At 41.5% G+C, this 15,474-nt stretch overlaps 1 protein-coding gene across 12 annotated transcripts in view; it reads left to right on the plus strand.

Annotated features, from left to right (window-relative positions):
* The window catches only part of LOC146521807 (adhesion G protein-coupled receptor L3), a 281,489-nt gene that overhangs the window by 211,381 nt on the left and 54,634 nt on the right, over positions 1–15,474 (plus strand). For all 12 annotated transcript variants that reach the window (XM_085144243.1, XM_085144224.1, XM_085144236.1 and 9 more), the window contains 3 exons: positions 816–938; positions 4,479–4,684; positions 7,541–7,717. In XM_085144243.1, coding sequence (XP_085000369.1) covers positions 816–938; positions 4,479–4,684; positions 7,541–7,717 — 506 coding nt within the window. The remainder of the gene's footprint in view (positions 1–815; positions 939–4,478; positions 4,685–7,540; positions 7,718–15,474) is intronic.

The raw sequence follows: 15,474 nt of genomic DNA on the forward strand, positions 1-15,474 counted from the left end.
AGTTAATAAACTCTGTTTTCATGGATGCCTGGATTTTAAACTTAATTGTTACACCTGGTAGAGCAGCCACATTGATCATTTTATTACAGATGAAATAATTTAGCCAGTGACTGTCTGTGATGCTGCAGTGTACATTTTACTTTGGGACCTGAAGCAGAGGTTGAGATTGGACCCGGAAATGGCTAATGACGTCAGACTTAAAGACGGTTATCAATGAATGGAGTTGCAAACCCTGGTCTTTATCTTTTTCTGGGGCTGGTGCTTCAAACTCAAGCCAAGTTTATTGCTTCTTTAACCATCTTTGCTTATGTCATCAATTAAAATGATAAAATTGCATTAGATAATACAACAAGCCATTGAAATAAAGCAGTGATTGTTTCTCCGTGTACATATTTTATTAAGACTTTTCAAAGTGTTCCCAAACTTTTGGGTACTGCTTATTTACGGGCTTGGAAAAACAAAATTTGATACAATGATTCAGTCAGTTGCTTGTTGTTGTTCTTCCCAGGGGCCATTTTTTAAACCAGTCATGGAAGTCATAGAAAAGTCAAAAAAAATAAGTAAAGTCAGCTTGGTTTGAATTGGGGAAAAGAACATCCACCTCTCTGTCAAGGCTATAACTCTGAGATTTTTTATTAATGTTGTAAAAGAAGTGTGTCAGACTCAGCCAGTCTGCAAAATACTTTCCATGTACTCGATACTCTAGCTAAATTCTTAGTTGAGAGACAGGACCCCAGTGTCCAAAGCGGTTGCTGTAGCCCTTTATTGATTGCTTAATGTTGTTTGCTTGCTTGGGTTTGTTCTGTTTTGTGCAGAGCTGGAGGTAGCGAGAATGAGCACAGATGGGAATTTGCCTGATCTGAAGTTCCCACAATCCGGAGGACAAGGCAACTCTATCCACCTCTCAGCGAACACACTGAAGCAGCACGGAAGAAACGGTAAGAAGTTCGACCTTTTGAATCTGCCTTTATTGCTCCCGTATTGTGGGTTTGAAGTGCAATCATGGCTCATACGCGCCTTCACTCTGTGTTTTATTATTCAGGGTTATGATAAATTTAAGAGAAAAGTTTCAACTTTGCTACAATAGAAATATTGTTATGTTACTTGTACAACTTACGAGAGCTGCTGTAATTAATCAAAAATTCTTTTGCTGTTTGTCGTCTTTTCTTTTTTGCTTCTTCCACTTGTGTCATTGCATGGGCCTCCATTGGTTTTGGAGGAATTTTATCACAGATGCTGGTGAATAACTTTCGCTTTGCTACCCCCAGTCCTTTGTTGGTCTGCATATAAAGCGCTTAGATCTTTCTGCAGCCTCTGAATAAGACCCTGGCTGTTGAATTAGTTACATTCAAGCTCTGCCACTAAACTGTAAATGAGGCAGTTAGACTCTATACATAGATATCTTTGGGAGCAGTGTCGCCCCATTTTTAGACTTTTATTATCAGCTCATGCAAATCAGAATCAACTCAAGCTGCGTCCCCGTGTCTGTGCTGGATGACTAAGTCCATGTCCAGCCGTGCCCAGGCGGATCATTATAGCAGGGTGGCGAATATTTCCCCGATATGCAGTTCCATAGCACCCAAATTGTTTTCTTTTCATCAGAGTGAGTGATCTCAGACACGGCGGGAGGGAACTTTGAATGCACAAAAGTGAGACAGCAGGAGGCAATGGGGAGAGGAAAAAGGAGGAAATGATTAACAAGAAAAATAGTTGCCTTTGTTAGTGCCAATAGGAGTCCTGTTTTTTTTATTCAAGTCTGATGATTTCTGAATGATTTCTGCTTTTCTGCCTCGTGTGCAGCCATATTTGTAGCTCTGTCTGTTGTCTGTACTATGTGCTGCTCTGACTTTAGATTTAAGCTTCAGACACAGCTTTGTTTAGTGAGTGGATCCATTCGTTATCACTTTTAGCATTTTTCTAATTTGAGTGTGCTGTGTGAGCGGTATAAATAACATGATAGATTATCATGTGCATTGTTTTCACATTATGTAAGGACTGCACCCTAAAAAAAATTGAGTATAAACCATTTTAAACTATAGTTCAGATACCTCGGCTCTCTGGTGCAAGAAAAGAAAGTGGCATCAACGGTGGAAGTACACTCAAAAATCGTTCAAGCGGCGGCGGCTTTCGCCTCCCTCCGATGGTGCATCTGGAAGAAGACAAACGTCACCCTCATCACTAAATCCGCCTGTACTGCACACTGGTATTGCCCATTCTTCTCTATGGATCCGAGACCTGGGTCGTAATCAAGCGCGACTTCAACAAGCTCGAGGTCTTCCAAATGTGCTGTTTGCATCAGATTCTCAGAGTGTCGCTCGGTGACCGTCTCAGCAACAGCGTGATATGTAGTCAATGTCACCAGCAGCCCTCGATGGAAGAGCTGATCCAGAAGTGACAACTTGATCTGCCGCATGAGTAACCATCGCCTGCCATATCGCCTTCTGCTGTAGCAGCACCCCACTGGAGAATCAAGAGTGATGTGCTTAAGAAGAGTTTGATCAAGCAAATTGAAGATGATCTTAAACAACGACGTCTCATCCTCGAGCAAGCAAAGGTCAAGGCCAGATATCACAAGGCCTGGAAGTGCATCGTTGACCAAGATGGAAACCCTACGGCACCCACTGCGACGTATCGGCTTCGGGCGACCTGTCCTCCTGACTGCCAGCTAGGGACAAAAGAAGAAAGAAATAAAGAAACTATAGTTCAATGCCAACATGAAGATGTCCCGTGAGCAAAGAAATTCTTTTCTAAAACTGACGCCAGGTGATGTTTCCTCTTTGAGCCTCTGTATCCGGTCGTTAAGTGATGACGTGACGAATCCTACTTCCGGGCCTAAAGTAGTCTGCGTTTAATATGGTTTTTGTGTTGTTAACATGTTTAATGTTTTGTATTTTCTTCTATTTAATCTCAAAAAGCTCCTAAAACAGTCAGTGATCACTGTTGACCTCTCTCGGCTTTTATTACCGCTAATCATTTATTTAAGCTCAGTTTTTAAAACCTTAGAATGTAACTACAGCCCAGCCCATGCAGCAGTATATGAATGACTAACCTTGTATTGTGGATGGATTATCTCAGTTGTTCTCCTGGCTGAAGTTTGGTCCTTTTACAGCATCCTGCCATGCGATTACATTTGTTCCTGACCACCGAGAACACTCACGTTAACTTTTATCGAGTAGAAAAAAGTTAGCTTGTTTATATTATGCTAACATAGCTGTGTCGCTAGCGGTCACGTAGCACATCATTATATACCAGCTAGCCAAACTTCAGTAACCCTACAAACGTCACTGCTGTTTAGTTTTCTGTCTTCATTTAAGTGATAACAGAGCTGAACGTTTTAATTTGTTTCCAAAACCCCGCAGTCAGGACATGCTATATTGTGTTTAGATAGAAGCTAGCGAGCTAACTTCCTGCTAACTTCTAACGCCGTTAAATGTCATAAATTCCGTTTTCATGGATGCCTGGATGTTAAACTCAATTATTACACCTGGTAGAGCAGAACGCTGATCATTTTATTAAAGATGAAAGACAGTTTTTCAACTCTCAGTAATGCCATAGTGATCGTTTGATATATGGACCTGCAGCGGAGTTTAGGCCCAGACACGGCTAGTGACGTCAGACTTAACGACCGGATTCTAATTGAATATAAGCACAGACATCCATCTGCAGGCTGTAGCTGTGAATAGATTAAAGGAATTAGGTTATATCAGTATCAGTTGACTGATATTGATATCGACCCTGTTGACTGATACTGATGCTGGTGATAAGGATGCCATTGGCCAGTACTCTGTTGAGTCAGATCAATTTTGTTTTTGGGAAATGCTTCAAAAAAATTATGTGATGGAGAGGAGAGAAGATTTAATTTTATGTCGTTTTTTTGTAAAGTACAGTGAAGATTTTTCAAAAAGTCAAGAATTAAAAAGTATTGGTAACAGTGTAGGAACAGAATATAAAAATTTTATTTTGCCTACTCATATCATGAACACCTGGGATTTTATTTTGTCTCTTGCACTTGACGTCATAATCAGTCTTATTATGATATGGAGCTTCCAGGCAGGACCACAGATGAGGTTTTTGGAATTAGTTAAGGAGGCCTTGTAGAGGGTTAGTATGATAGAAGAGGATGCTAAGGATAGGGTAGACACACGGAGGTGGATCACCTGCTGTGGAAAGAAGAAGATAAAGAAGATCCTTGAAGCTGGTGTTTCTCCAGAACATTTCTCTTCAGTGTTTTGATTCAAAGCCACTGGTTGAGGAAGTTTTAGCCAATAGTCAAAGCACTCAATGATCACTGAAAGCGAGCAGGAAACTGTTTACTGTCTGAAAACATGTTTAGCTTGGAAGACTGGCCAGTGACTCTCCCATCAGTGCCCAGCCTTACTGTATGTGTGTGTGTCAAAGGTCTATTTTAAAATGAAGTGATACCCCATGCTGTGCGTTCTTTAATCAGTGTGAGACTGTTCATAACTGTCCCCTTGCAGGTGAAATCCGAATAGCGTTTGTCCTGTACAAGCACATCGGGGTCTATCTTTCAACTGAGAACGCCAGCATGAAGCTGGGCAGCGAAGCCCTGGCCACCAACTACTCTGTGATCGTCAACTCGCCGGTCATCACAGCCGCCATCAACAAGGACTCTAACAAAGTCTACCTCTCTGACCCGGTCATTTTCACCATCAGACATCTGCAGGTAATTCTGTGCGTCCGCATGTTTGTGTATCCGAGAGATGGGTTTCACTTTGATGTCAGTGTGTCTGATTTTTTCATTCACGTACAAAAATATGCGCTCGCACGTTCACTTTCTTGATAGCACCTGTCATCGCGATTTCCTCTATCACCAAAGCGTACAAAACGTACAAAATCCCATCACAAACCCGGGAAAATTAAGCGAATGTGAACAAGTTTTATTCAAGGAAAGGTGTGGAAAATTAAATTGTGGAAAACAACGTTGCTGACAGGGTGATGGCAAAAACGCCTTGTTGTTTATTAGTTTGAACAGCAATCTGATCTCCTGAACAAATATCAGTCATATTCGGCCTCGATGGAGGCTGCTTAGTCATTGTGGGGAGTCGTGACTTTTCCCTCTTGACTCCATTATCTTCTCCACACTCTGCTACCCTCAAAATATCCCTGTTTTGTCTGCAAACAATGCCTTCAGCATTCAGGAGTTGTTGAGCAACCATAGGAGAATTGTGGCGGGTCTCGCGTGTGGGAGGGACCTGGAAGAAAGAAAAAAAAAAACCCAGAGCGCAGAGGGAGGGAGGGAATAAGAGAAAGGGACGATAGCTTATGGAAGTCAAAAATTAAGTGGTGGGGAAATGTCAGGGGGGCAATGTCAGCGCAGTTATTGCTCTGACTCACCTGCCTTAAGTGTAATTTGTAATTTGGACTGTAGATTCACAAATTTTACTGTTGCTCTAATGTTAGGGTACTGGCGCTTTTTATACCCTTTTCTAGCTCAGATCAAGTCATTTCAATAAAAAGTGCCCTTTTGGAAAAGCTTCTCCTGCTTGTAGTCCTGCTGTGTGCCAAGAGAGCCGCCTCGTCTTTTCCTCACGTAAATGTGCCCTCGCCAAAATAAAAAGATTTATTTTTAAAGCAAATCTCGTCCTCATGAGGGCCTGTACAGTTAATCGCATGATAGTCGTGATTATAATCTCGTCTTCCTTCGTTAATTAAATTTGATTATTATTATATATAGTATTGACTGCTGCATCAAATCGAGAGCTCCCTGTTCTTGTAGACCAAACAGAGGTGCTGCTGAATGAGCTCTTCGTTTAACGGGTCTCTATTTGCTTATTATTTTCTGGTGTGATAAAACTGTAAAGACTGTGATATGTGAGTACTACTCTGCTCATTTACAACTCCATATGTTTGTTCTTGGATTGCTCTTCTTCCTCTAGGACACACACCAATCAGGTATAAGGTTATGAACACTGACAGGTGGAGTGAATGATGCTGCTTATCTCTTTGTCATGGCACCTGTAAGTGGGTGGGATATATTAGGGAGCAAGTGTCGTGTGTGTTGCTTACCTGGGGACCACCTGACACCAGGATGCATTATGCAATGTGATGCTTCAAACCTCGGGTCCTGCCGTTCATGCAGATGTTACTTTGACACCACCTACATAAGCACTGTTGCGGATCATGTGCACCCTTTCATAAAAACTGTATTCCCTGATAGTGGCCTCTTTTATCAGGATAATACCAGAAAGCAGAAATGGTTCAACTTGAAGAGCACAACAACAAGTTTGAGGTCTTGACTTTGCCTCCAAATTCTGCAGATCTCGGTCCAATTGAGCATCTTTGGGATGTGCTGGACGAAGGAGTCCGATCCACAGATGTTCCACTTCACACCTTGCAGGATTTGTTGTTAACATCTTTGTGCCAAATACCACCGCAAAGCTTCAGGGGTCTCATGGAGTCCATGTCTTGACTGGTTAGGGCTGTTCTGGGAGTAAAATGGGAACCAGCACAGCATTAGGTATTAGTGTATTTATATGGGCCTTAGTACAGCTACAGTCCATCCACTGTGTGAAACAACTTGAGGTACATAGCAGCTTCATGTAAACTGAATCCAGCCACTGTATAGTGTAGGCATTACATTACTTCTATATTAGGCTTCCATACTAAATCAAAGGTACTTGTGTTATAGCTCCACTAAGTTGAATCTAGCTCAACTTTGCCCTTGAAAATTAACATCTAAACCATGCGGTTTTGGATGACTGGTCTTCTGAGATGATGATGTGTCCTCTAGTTATGGTTTCGCTTCCTTGCCTCGCCACTTAATGGGACCAATTAAAGCCATTAATGGGACAGAGGGTCATCCTTCCTCCTCTCCGTGTAATATTTAACGCAGGGTTTGGGTGTGTGAAGGGTAAACTCAATCAGCGGCAAATTTACATTCGCAGAGGATAAACGTTATTAGACTAATCACCCTGCAGCGTGTGAAACTATGAAAAGCTGCAGCATCGCCCAGCATCTCCAGCAAGAACGCAGATGCGTTTAACCTTGGAAGCTGAGGGTCGCTGTGGAAAGGATATCGCGCGTCTGTGTGTGCACGCTCGCTCTTTGTTTTCGTAGCTACAAAAGAATTGGGCTCAAGAGGAAGAGGCTGTTGATGTGTCTATTTATCAGCAGCTGCGTTCCGTTGTGCTTGTCTGTTACTCAGCCTCAGTGTTGTGGGTGACTTTTATGAAATGGCGAGCAAGATGGCAGGGAGGCGTGCCGGTCATTAGGACCGGAGCCCGGCACAGACAGCAGTGGTGCCCATTAAGCTGTGGGGCAGCTCACTGTCACGCAGTGAAAGTTAAAGAGAAAGGTCAAAAAAGCACAATGGATGACAGGCAAGGGGGCCGCTTGATGCTTTATGACAGCAAAAACACCTGCTATTCACTTTACAATGGATATGGAGTGCATTGGGGAGAAATTGGACCCTTTTTTTTGAGGATGTTTGCTCTGAAATTAAAAGTAAAGCAGAAATAAGCCAAGCAAATGTGCGATTAACTTCAAATCCCTTTGCTGTCTTTCCCCCCCCCCCGAACAGCAATCTGAGGAGAACTTCAACCCCAACTGTTCGTTCTGGAGCTACAGCAAGCGAACCATGACTGGTTACTGGTCGACGCAGGACTGCCGCTTGCTAGGCAACAACAGGACACACACCACATGCTCCTGTACACATCTGACCAACTTTGCTGTCCTCATGGCTCACGTGGATGTAAAGGTGAGCCTGTTTTTTTTTTACTTGTTTTATCCTCAGAAACACATTGATCCGTCATGGTTTACACAAGCGACTCCTTTGCTGGCGATAAAAAGCTGGTTCACGTCGTATAAAGTTGATATCTACTTTGGAGTTTGTTAATATATGTTTTATACTTGCTTTGCTTTTCAATTTAGCGGGTAATCGACTGCCAGCTGTTTTCTGACCTTCACAAGACTTTTGTCTGCTAACATTTAAAGTACCCGCATTCATACGCTTTTAAACAATGACCCTGTGTCAGTGCGTATTGATTGCAGCCATCTTAAATCTCCATTTGTGTGAAGTAACCCAATATGTGATGGCTCCACTGTGTTGTGTTGTTTTGGGTTTTGTGAGCAGCGGCTTTCAGAAATGCATTTTATGCTTTGCCTTCATAAATAATGATTTGTTTTTGGCCTTCAAGCCTTTGTTGAAGCTCTGTGAATGGGCCTTGGTCGATGTAGTGCTAAAAGACGTGTGGATTCACCTGTCCTTGTACAGTCTCTCTCTTAAAAAACCTCACATGCAAGCTTCTCTCCACTTCAAAATTCCACTTTCGATTGTATTCCCAGAGGCAGTTAGCCTAGCGTAAAGACTGGAGGCTGCTATCCTGGCGTTGGACAAACTTAGAGGGGTTAATGGAAGCTGTACAAAAAAGTATAAAAGAATAGTGGATTTGAGATTTTGGGTGACGTTAATACTGTGCATGTTGGAGCTGGCAAATAAAAAAACGTCTTTTTGCGTGTCCAGCCGCGAAGGAAGCCATGTTTTAGTTCTGATGTTGACAGACAGCTTAATTATTTCTGTCACAGGAAGTTTAGGAGCTGACTGCTGACAGAGCAGAGTAGTTTTTGGTATCTGTTATGGCATCTGTCTCTTCAGAGTGTCTCTTATAATTCAGCGGCAGAAAAGAAATATACACTCTGTCTGCACCATTCCAGCTGGCCCCTGTCCATATAACCACTAGACCTTCCTTCACCTTCCCGTCTTTCCGAGTCTGATTCCATCTCGCTTTTTTATCGTAGTGACAGAGCATACATCTAACTTTTAAAAAACTAAACAATTATGCACATAATTTAAAAAAATGTTAAAAAATGTTAAATCTTAAATGTAGAGGAATGTGGCATAACCTGAATTATTGAACATAGCTGGCCAACACATCAAATACCACAGAATTAAAGTTATTAAGACTAATAAAAACATGTCTCTTGATATGTCAGTCATTCAGGTCTTGGTAGTCCTAAGTGTTTGAGCTGAAAGCAACTGGGCTTCTTTTATTGGTTCATGAAGACATTTGTACCCCTGTGAGGAATCTTGGAGTTATTTTTGTCAAGGATATGTCCCTTAGTGCGCATATTAAACAAATATGTAAGACTGCCTTAATTCATGTTTGCAATATCACTAAAATTAGAAACGTGATGCTGAAAAACTAGCTTGTGCATTTATTACTTTTAGACTTGACTGTTGCAGTTCATTATTATGAAATTGCTCTACGAACTCCCTGAAAATACTTCAGTTGATCCAAAATGCTGCAGTAAGATGACTGACATGGACTAGAAAGAGAGAGCATATTCCTCCCATATTATATTCTGTTCACTGGCTCCTTCCCCTCACATACAACATCTTGAATAATCAGGCTCCAACTTATCTTAAAGACTTCATAGTATCATATTATCCCAACAGAGCACTTTCCTCTCAGACTGCTGGCTTACTTGTGGTTCCTAGAGTATTTAAAAGTAGATGTAAAAGGAGGCAGCGGCTTCAGCTTCTGTGGAAACAGCTCCCAGATTCAGTAGACAGACACCATCTCTACTTCTATGATTAGGCTTAAAACTTTCCAGTTTGATAACGCTCATAGTCAGTGCTAGATCAGGTCACCCTGAACCACCCCTTGGTTATCGCCCCACACCCAACTGGTCACAGCAGATGGCCGCCCGTCCCTGAGCCTGGTTTTGCCAGAGGTTTCTTCCTGTTTTTCATCCCTACTGTTGTCAAGCTCTTGCTCATAGGTGTTGGTCTGGATGTTGGGGTTTTCTCTGTATTATTGTCGGGTCTTTACCTTAATATAAAGCGCACTATGATTAGGGATGGGAATTGATACGATTTTCACGATTCCGATTCAATTTTTGATTCTGTTTAACGATTCGATTCTCTTATCGATTCTTTTTAAAAAGGAGAACACTAAGGTCGATTAGCTTAGAATTTTGTCTTATATCTTCTCCTTGAACAAGATAGAAATTTAGGAGTAACATGGCCTTACAAACCCAACAGTGAGATCTTAAGAGATTCAATGGGGTGTCACAGGGTCCCCAGGAAAAAAAATTGTAAATGTAAAGTATTAATAAAATAAATATTCTTCTTTATCAATAACAAAGTATAACACAAATTATTCTGTAGAAATTACACAAGAATATCCAGTAATGTCCCTGCCTCCAATTAAACACATTCACTTACCGAAAATCGGGGGCATCTGCTGTGGTAAATGGGTGCAAATCTTTGACCACAAACTTAGTCACTGCTCGGTGACATTCGTCTATCCTGGCCTGAAAGGAGACGCTACCGGTAGACTGCAGCGAGAACTGCCAGCATCTGAACCAGCCAGACTCTGTCTGTCTCTCTCATCATGGTCACCTAAATGCACAGTAATGTCAGGTTTTGTAAAAAGGCAGATCGCGCTAACATAATATGCACTGTTAATTGATTATTTACCTGCCACATTAATGGGAGAGGACGTGCAAACGTTGCTGGGTTGAGATTCACGAGTCCGGAGCAGAATTAAAAACACGACATTCATTTAAGGTCATCGTGTGTTTGTGAGCAAATGCTTTTGTATATTCGTAGTGTTTCCTCCCTTAAATGAAAAAGTATAACCAAACTTTTGAGCATTTGTGCCGCTTAGGCGCCATGTTTCCTGACAGGTAGATGACGCTCCGCAACGTGGTGACGTCATTCGAAGCGACTGGAATCGATTGTTTGCAAAACTGGCAAACAATTCCAATTAATTGAAACAGTGGGAACCGGTTCTCAACAAGAACCGGTTTTCGATTCCCATCCGTAACTACGATGACTGTTGGTGCTATATAAATAAAATTGATTTTATATTTGCTTCACAACCAAGAGGCTTCTTTAGTTCTAAAAGCCATTGTGGTGTCCCAGGTTTTGAACCCCTGGTGGGGTCCTGCGAGTCGTCATATGCAAGGTGTGGGTCATTATGGTCACAGAAGCAAATGATTAAATTGACTTGATGAACTAGAACAAAGTAAAGATGTTGTACCTTCAAACATTCTCAGGAAAAATATATTTTATGTGATTTATTAAATAAGAATAGCGATGAAGTTAATACTCTTCTGTCAACAAATTGTAGTATGCCAATCCCCCTGGCATCTGCAACTTCTTGTAGAGGTTTTTAACAGTTCTGACAACAGCTCGCTAAAAAACTTTGACCACTTTTCCGAGCACAATTCCTTCAGTTACAAGATGCCTGAGGGTTATGTTGCATCTACAGCCAGTTTCAAATCTCACCACAGGCTTCAAATAAATGTTTTTTTTTACTGAGCAGGCCATTTCCTTAGCCCTCTCTTTCTTCCTTTTTTTCAACTATTCCTCAGTGAATGTGCTTGTGTTCTTAGGATCATTATGTGTTTCCGCTTTCAGGTTCAGCTTCAACTTTTGGATTTATTTTCAAGGACTCTTCATTATAATTCAGAATTCTTAGCGTTCGTCACCCGGGGAAGGCGTCCGTGTCAATGCCTCTCTGAAGACACGCCCGCATATCAAGAAGTCAAAGGCTATTCACTAGAAACGCTTCCTGTGCTCAGAGAAATGTTACGTTTAAAAATCTGTGTTTGCTGATGTGTGTTTCACAGAGAGAGTCGCAGCAAAGGCAGAGAAAGACCAATGATTATAATGTTTAATGCAGATAATATCTCTTCTGGAATATTTTGGGGGCCTCTTTATTTTCTCTTTGTCTCTTTGTGCTCAAAGGAAAGGTTGGTTTTTTTTTCCCGTCCACTCCAACAAGATGTAAGGGGCCATTTGTACATCTTTTTCACAATCTAGTACCAATTTCATGCATTTTCAAGGTTCTCCTCCCAAATAGCAGTTTTGGCATCTGAGGAGCAGTTGAAGTTGGAACTGCTAAATGGATATGGTAGACACTACTGCAACAACTTCTCCAAAAATTGGCAGGTGCAGCGTCCACCACGATTCTTATTCCCACTAAAATGACACCAACCTCTGCAAAGTATTGCTATGTAACATTTGATTCTCAATCCTATCAAAGTGATGGCTGCTTCTCAGACTGCACAAAAGTAGAATTGGCTCTCCGCCTGCACCGCACTTTCTCTCTTTTTTCTTTTTGGGGCTTTGGGAATGTATCGGCAGGTTTCCTGCTGCTGTAGATGAAACAGGAAGCAGGAAACTGACCTGTCATTATATTTGACACAAGCTACAGGTTGAGTCATCTTGTATTTTTCTGATACATCATTGTTTTTTTGCACGTGATCTTCACCAACCCTCTTTAAAAGATTAACCTATATTTTAATTAGGTAGCTTTTTGGAGAGGGCATAAATAAATTTAAAAAAACGCAAGCTGGAGGTGGTGGCTTTCCACACATCCAAATACTTTTTTAAATTAAAAAAGTAGTCCATTAAATTTTTATTTCAGAGCTAATACGAGTTTCCTGTGCAGCAAATTTGAACCCACAAATAAAACAAACGCCGACTAAAGAAACTAGCAGAAACATTAAGAGGTAAAGCCTTTCATACACTGGAAGCGTAAAATCCATGCAAATATTTTGTATGTTAAATATCTTTTGGACAAACGTATTTTTAATGCAGCCGTTCACGCTGTCTGTGTAACTTTTGCATTTATCTTTTTGCACCAAGCTTGATTTTTCTCAGATTTTTCCGATCTGAACAAACAGATGTGACTAATCCAACCACTGCATTTGATAACAAGTGTTGTCAGAACACAAAACGCAAACCACTACTGAATATACAAATAATAATAATAGGGCTGTTTTACCTCATTTAGCCAGACGCTGCTCCGGGACAGTCAGTTCTCTGAAATGATTTCTCTGCCTCCTCAAACATGGTTTCGACTCTGCCAGCTAGAGTTCAAAGTCTCGCACTAACATCTTCAAATATGTACTAAAGCATTAGTGATACAGCTTCAACTCCTGGATCAAACCATGAAATTTTCCCTGCTGCTGCTTTCTTGTGAGAATTCGATGAACCCAGAATCTCAGTTTCTTCCTTTTCTTGTGGAGAAATGTCTCGACCAGCTTGATGTCGACTTTTTCACAGTGTTTTTTTGGGTTTTTTTTTTTGTTAGGACAAATTTTTGGCAAAAATACAAAATGTTCAGTTTGTATATATGTTACATGACAAGTTTGGATACAAAGTTTAGATATTAGAACACAGAGCAGCAATTCCTATTGAGACAGTACATCCCGAGCAGCACAGGCACCCAGGAAGAGGATCTCACAGCAGGCCTCAAGCTCATGGAAAGCAGGCACACCCAAAATCCAGGAAGGACACCAGCTGGCACAACCAGGGTGCTGGTTCGTACACCCTATGGCATCTGCACCATATTGGTGGAGAATAGTCGTCAGTGGTTGTTTTTGAAGGAGTAGGGTTCACACTGCACGTTGGAGTATCATGTAATACCATCATGTCCTATCTTTTGGCTCTCACGTGTCATAAAATGCTGTCTTTGTTTGGTGTTCCGCTTCTAAGGGTGATTTTTAATAAGAGAAAGTGGCTAAGTCATCATGTTTTGGGTTTTTTTTTCTTCTCAATACACACATAACCCACATAGAGTCTTGTATGGTGTGGTTTACTTCTAGCTAGAGAGAGCCACTGTTTGTCACTCAGCAGCATGACTTTTGGACCCACTAAGCTCCCTGCAGGGTGAGTCTGGAATAGTGAGGGAGCCACGAAGAATGGGAGCCTTCACGCAATGAAAGCAAAGCAGCAGAAAAAAAGAGAAGAAAGGGATGCAGTAAAAGGAGCTCTTTCAGTCAAGGCAATCACTAACATTTTGGAAAGCTTGGCTTGCTTGTGGCACTGCGTTCAGCCGCAGAAAGTGGACAGTAGTTACACCCCGGCTCTGAGTGATAGTGTTTTTTTCCACCCTGCCCTATTCTTTATCTTTTCTACTTGTACGTTATAAAAGGCAGCTTGTTCCAAGGTGGCTCTGAATTGAAGCCACGGAGGCTTTTTATTTGACAAACTGTCACCGTGCTGGATCTGAGAACACTCTGAATGGAGGGGAAAAATAGGCAGTGTGTGCACGCACTACTGGATATGTGCAAGAAAGAGGCAGAGAAAGAAATTTCATAAACTGAAGAGACTATCTGTTTTTGTATCCATGGCAACAGGACATACCACTGCTCATCTTTGCATTGTTATTACTCATTACCCTCAGAGCCACAGATTGTTTTTGCCTTGTTTATTTCTCAGTAGCATCGCCAAAGCAAAAGGAGGGGAAAAAGAGAGGGAGATCGGCAAGTTGTAATTACAATTTTTCCTTTTGAGGACGGAGACTCACTCACTGCAGTATCACCATCATCATTAACACCCCCCCCCCCCCTCCATACATGCACACTAGCCAGAAATAATGAGCCTTATATCCACAGACCCACACGTTGGGCCTTAATAAACTGTCATCGGTATCGGCATTACATTTGTAACCCCAAGTTATGATTGCATTCAAAGTCTGCACGCGTCAAATTAGAAGAGGCGAAATGTTTCTGCTTGCCCGTCTGACATTAAGAATGCTGTCATTTTTTGTCCTTGACAGCGGTTTGAAGTTGCTGCATGCTTTCGGATGTGCCCAGCAGAATTTCAATGTGGGCTTTCTTTGTTTTGTTTTTATGTTTTTTCCCGTGAAGCTCAAATCTGGTTAAAAAAAAAATTAACACGCTGACTTTATTTTATTTGAATGTAGGTCTATTCCTCAAGTGATGCATTGTTTCAAAATACAAATCATCATATGATTTGTATGTAATTTCACTCGACACGTGATACAGTCTTTAGTGTCACTCCTTTTAGGCCAAGCATTTGTTACATGTGCACTCTTTTACTCTAAGAGTGACACATTGTAATCACGCTCAACTTGACCATGATGAGTGTGGTCAACGTAAATTTGTATCCACCACTGGAATCTACTGAACAGTATGTGTGGTTAGTAGACACTCTCAGCAGTTTAAATTCCAGACTGTCTCACATTGGGATTCATTATTTTTGAAGTCAATTAGTTCCTTAGATTAATTCAGATATTGTGCATTCTGAATCACTGAAGAAAATGAGCAAGCCAGCACGCAGAGGCCCAACTGTTTCTAGTGCTTCTGGTCAAATGTTCCCAAAAGGGGACCAATAATGCTTATTTCCATAGTCCACTGTAAGCGATTTGTTCACTGGGTATCACTTTGTAGATGACCACCCAATGCTACCACACACACTAGGCTCCGGTTGACCCCTTAATATATTTACCAGCCTGCCCTGTGTCAGTCAGCAGTATCACTTTCATTCTCAGTTGTTTTATTTTTGCTCATTTCTCCAGCCTTTATTTGGCCCGTCGTAGCAGAATGTCAGTCACTTACATGGTCTCTGGTTGTTGCTAGTTGCTCCCTGTGTAGACGCCGGTCTCCCCGGGCGTCTGTCTGGAATGAAAAAAGCGTGTGTGTTTAAGACAAAAGAAAAATGTGGGGCAGAAAAACATTGGAGGACAAATCGAA

The sequence above is a fragment of the Neolamprologus multifasciatus genome, chromosome 3 (assembly GCF_963576455.1).
Source record: "Neolamprologus multifasciatus chromosome 3, fNeoMul1.2, whole genome shotgun sequence".
Taxonomy (NCBI): domain Eukaryota; kingdom Metazoa; phylum Chordata; class Actinopteri; order Cichliformes; family Cichlidae; genus Neolamprologus; species Neolamprologus multifasciatus.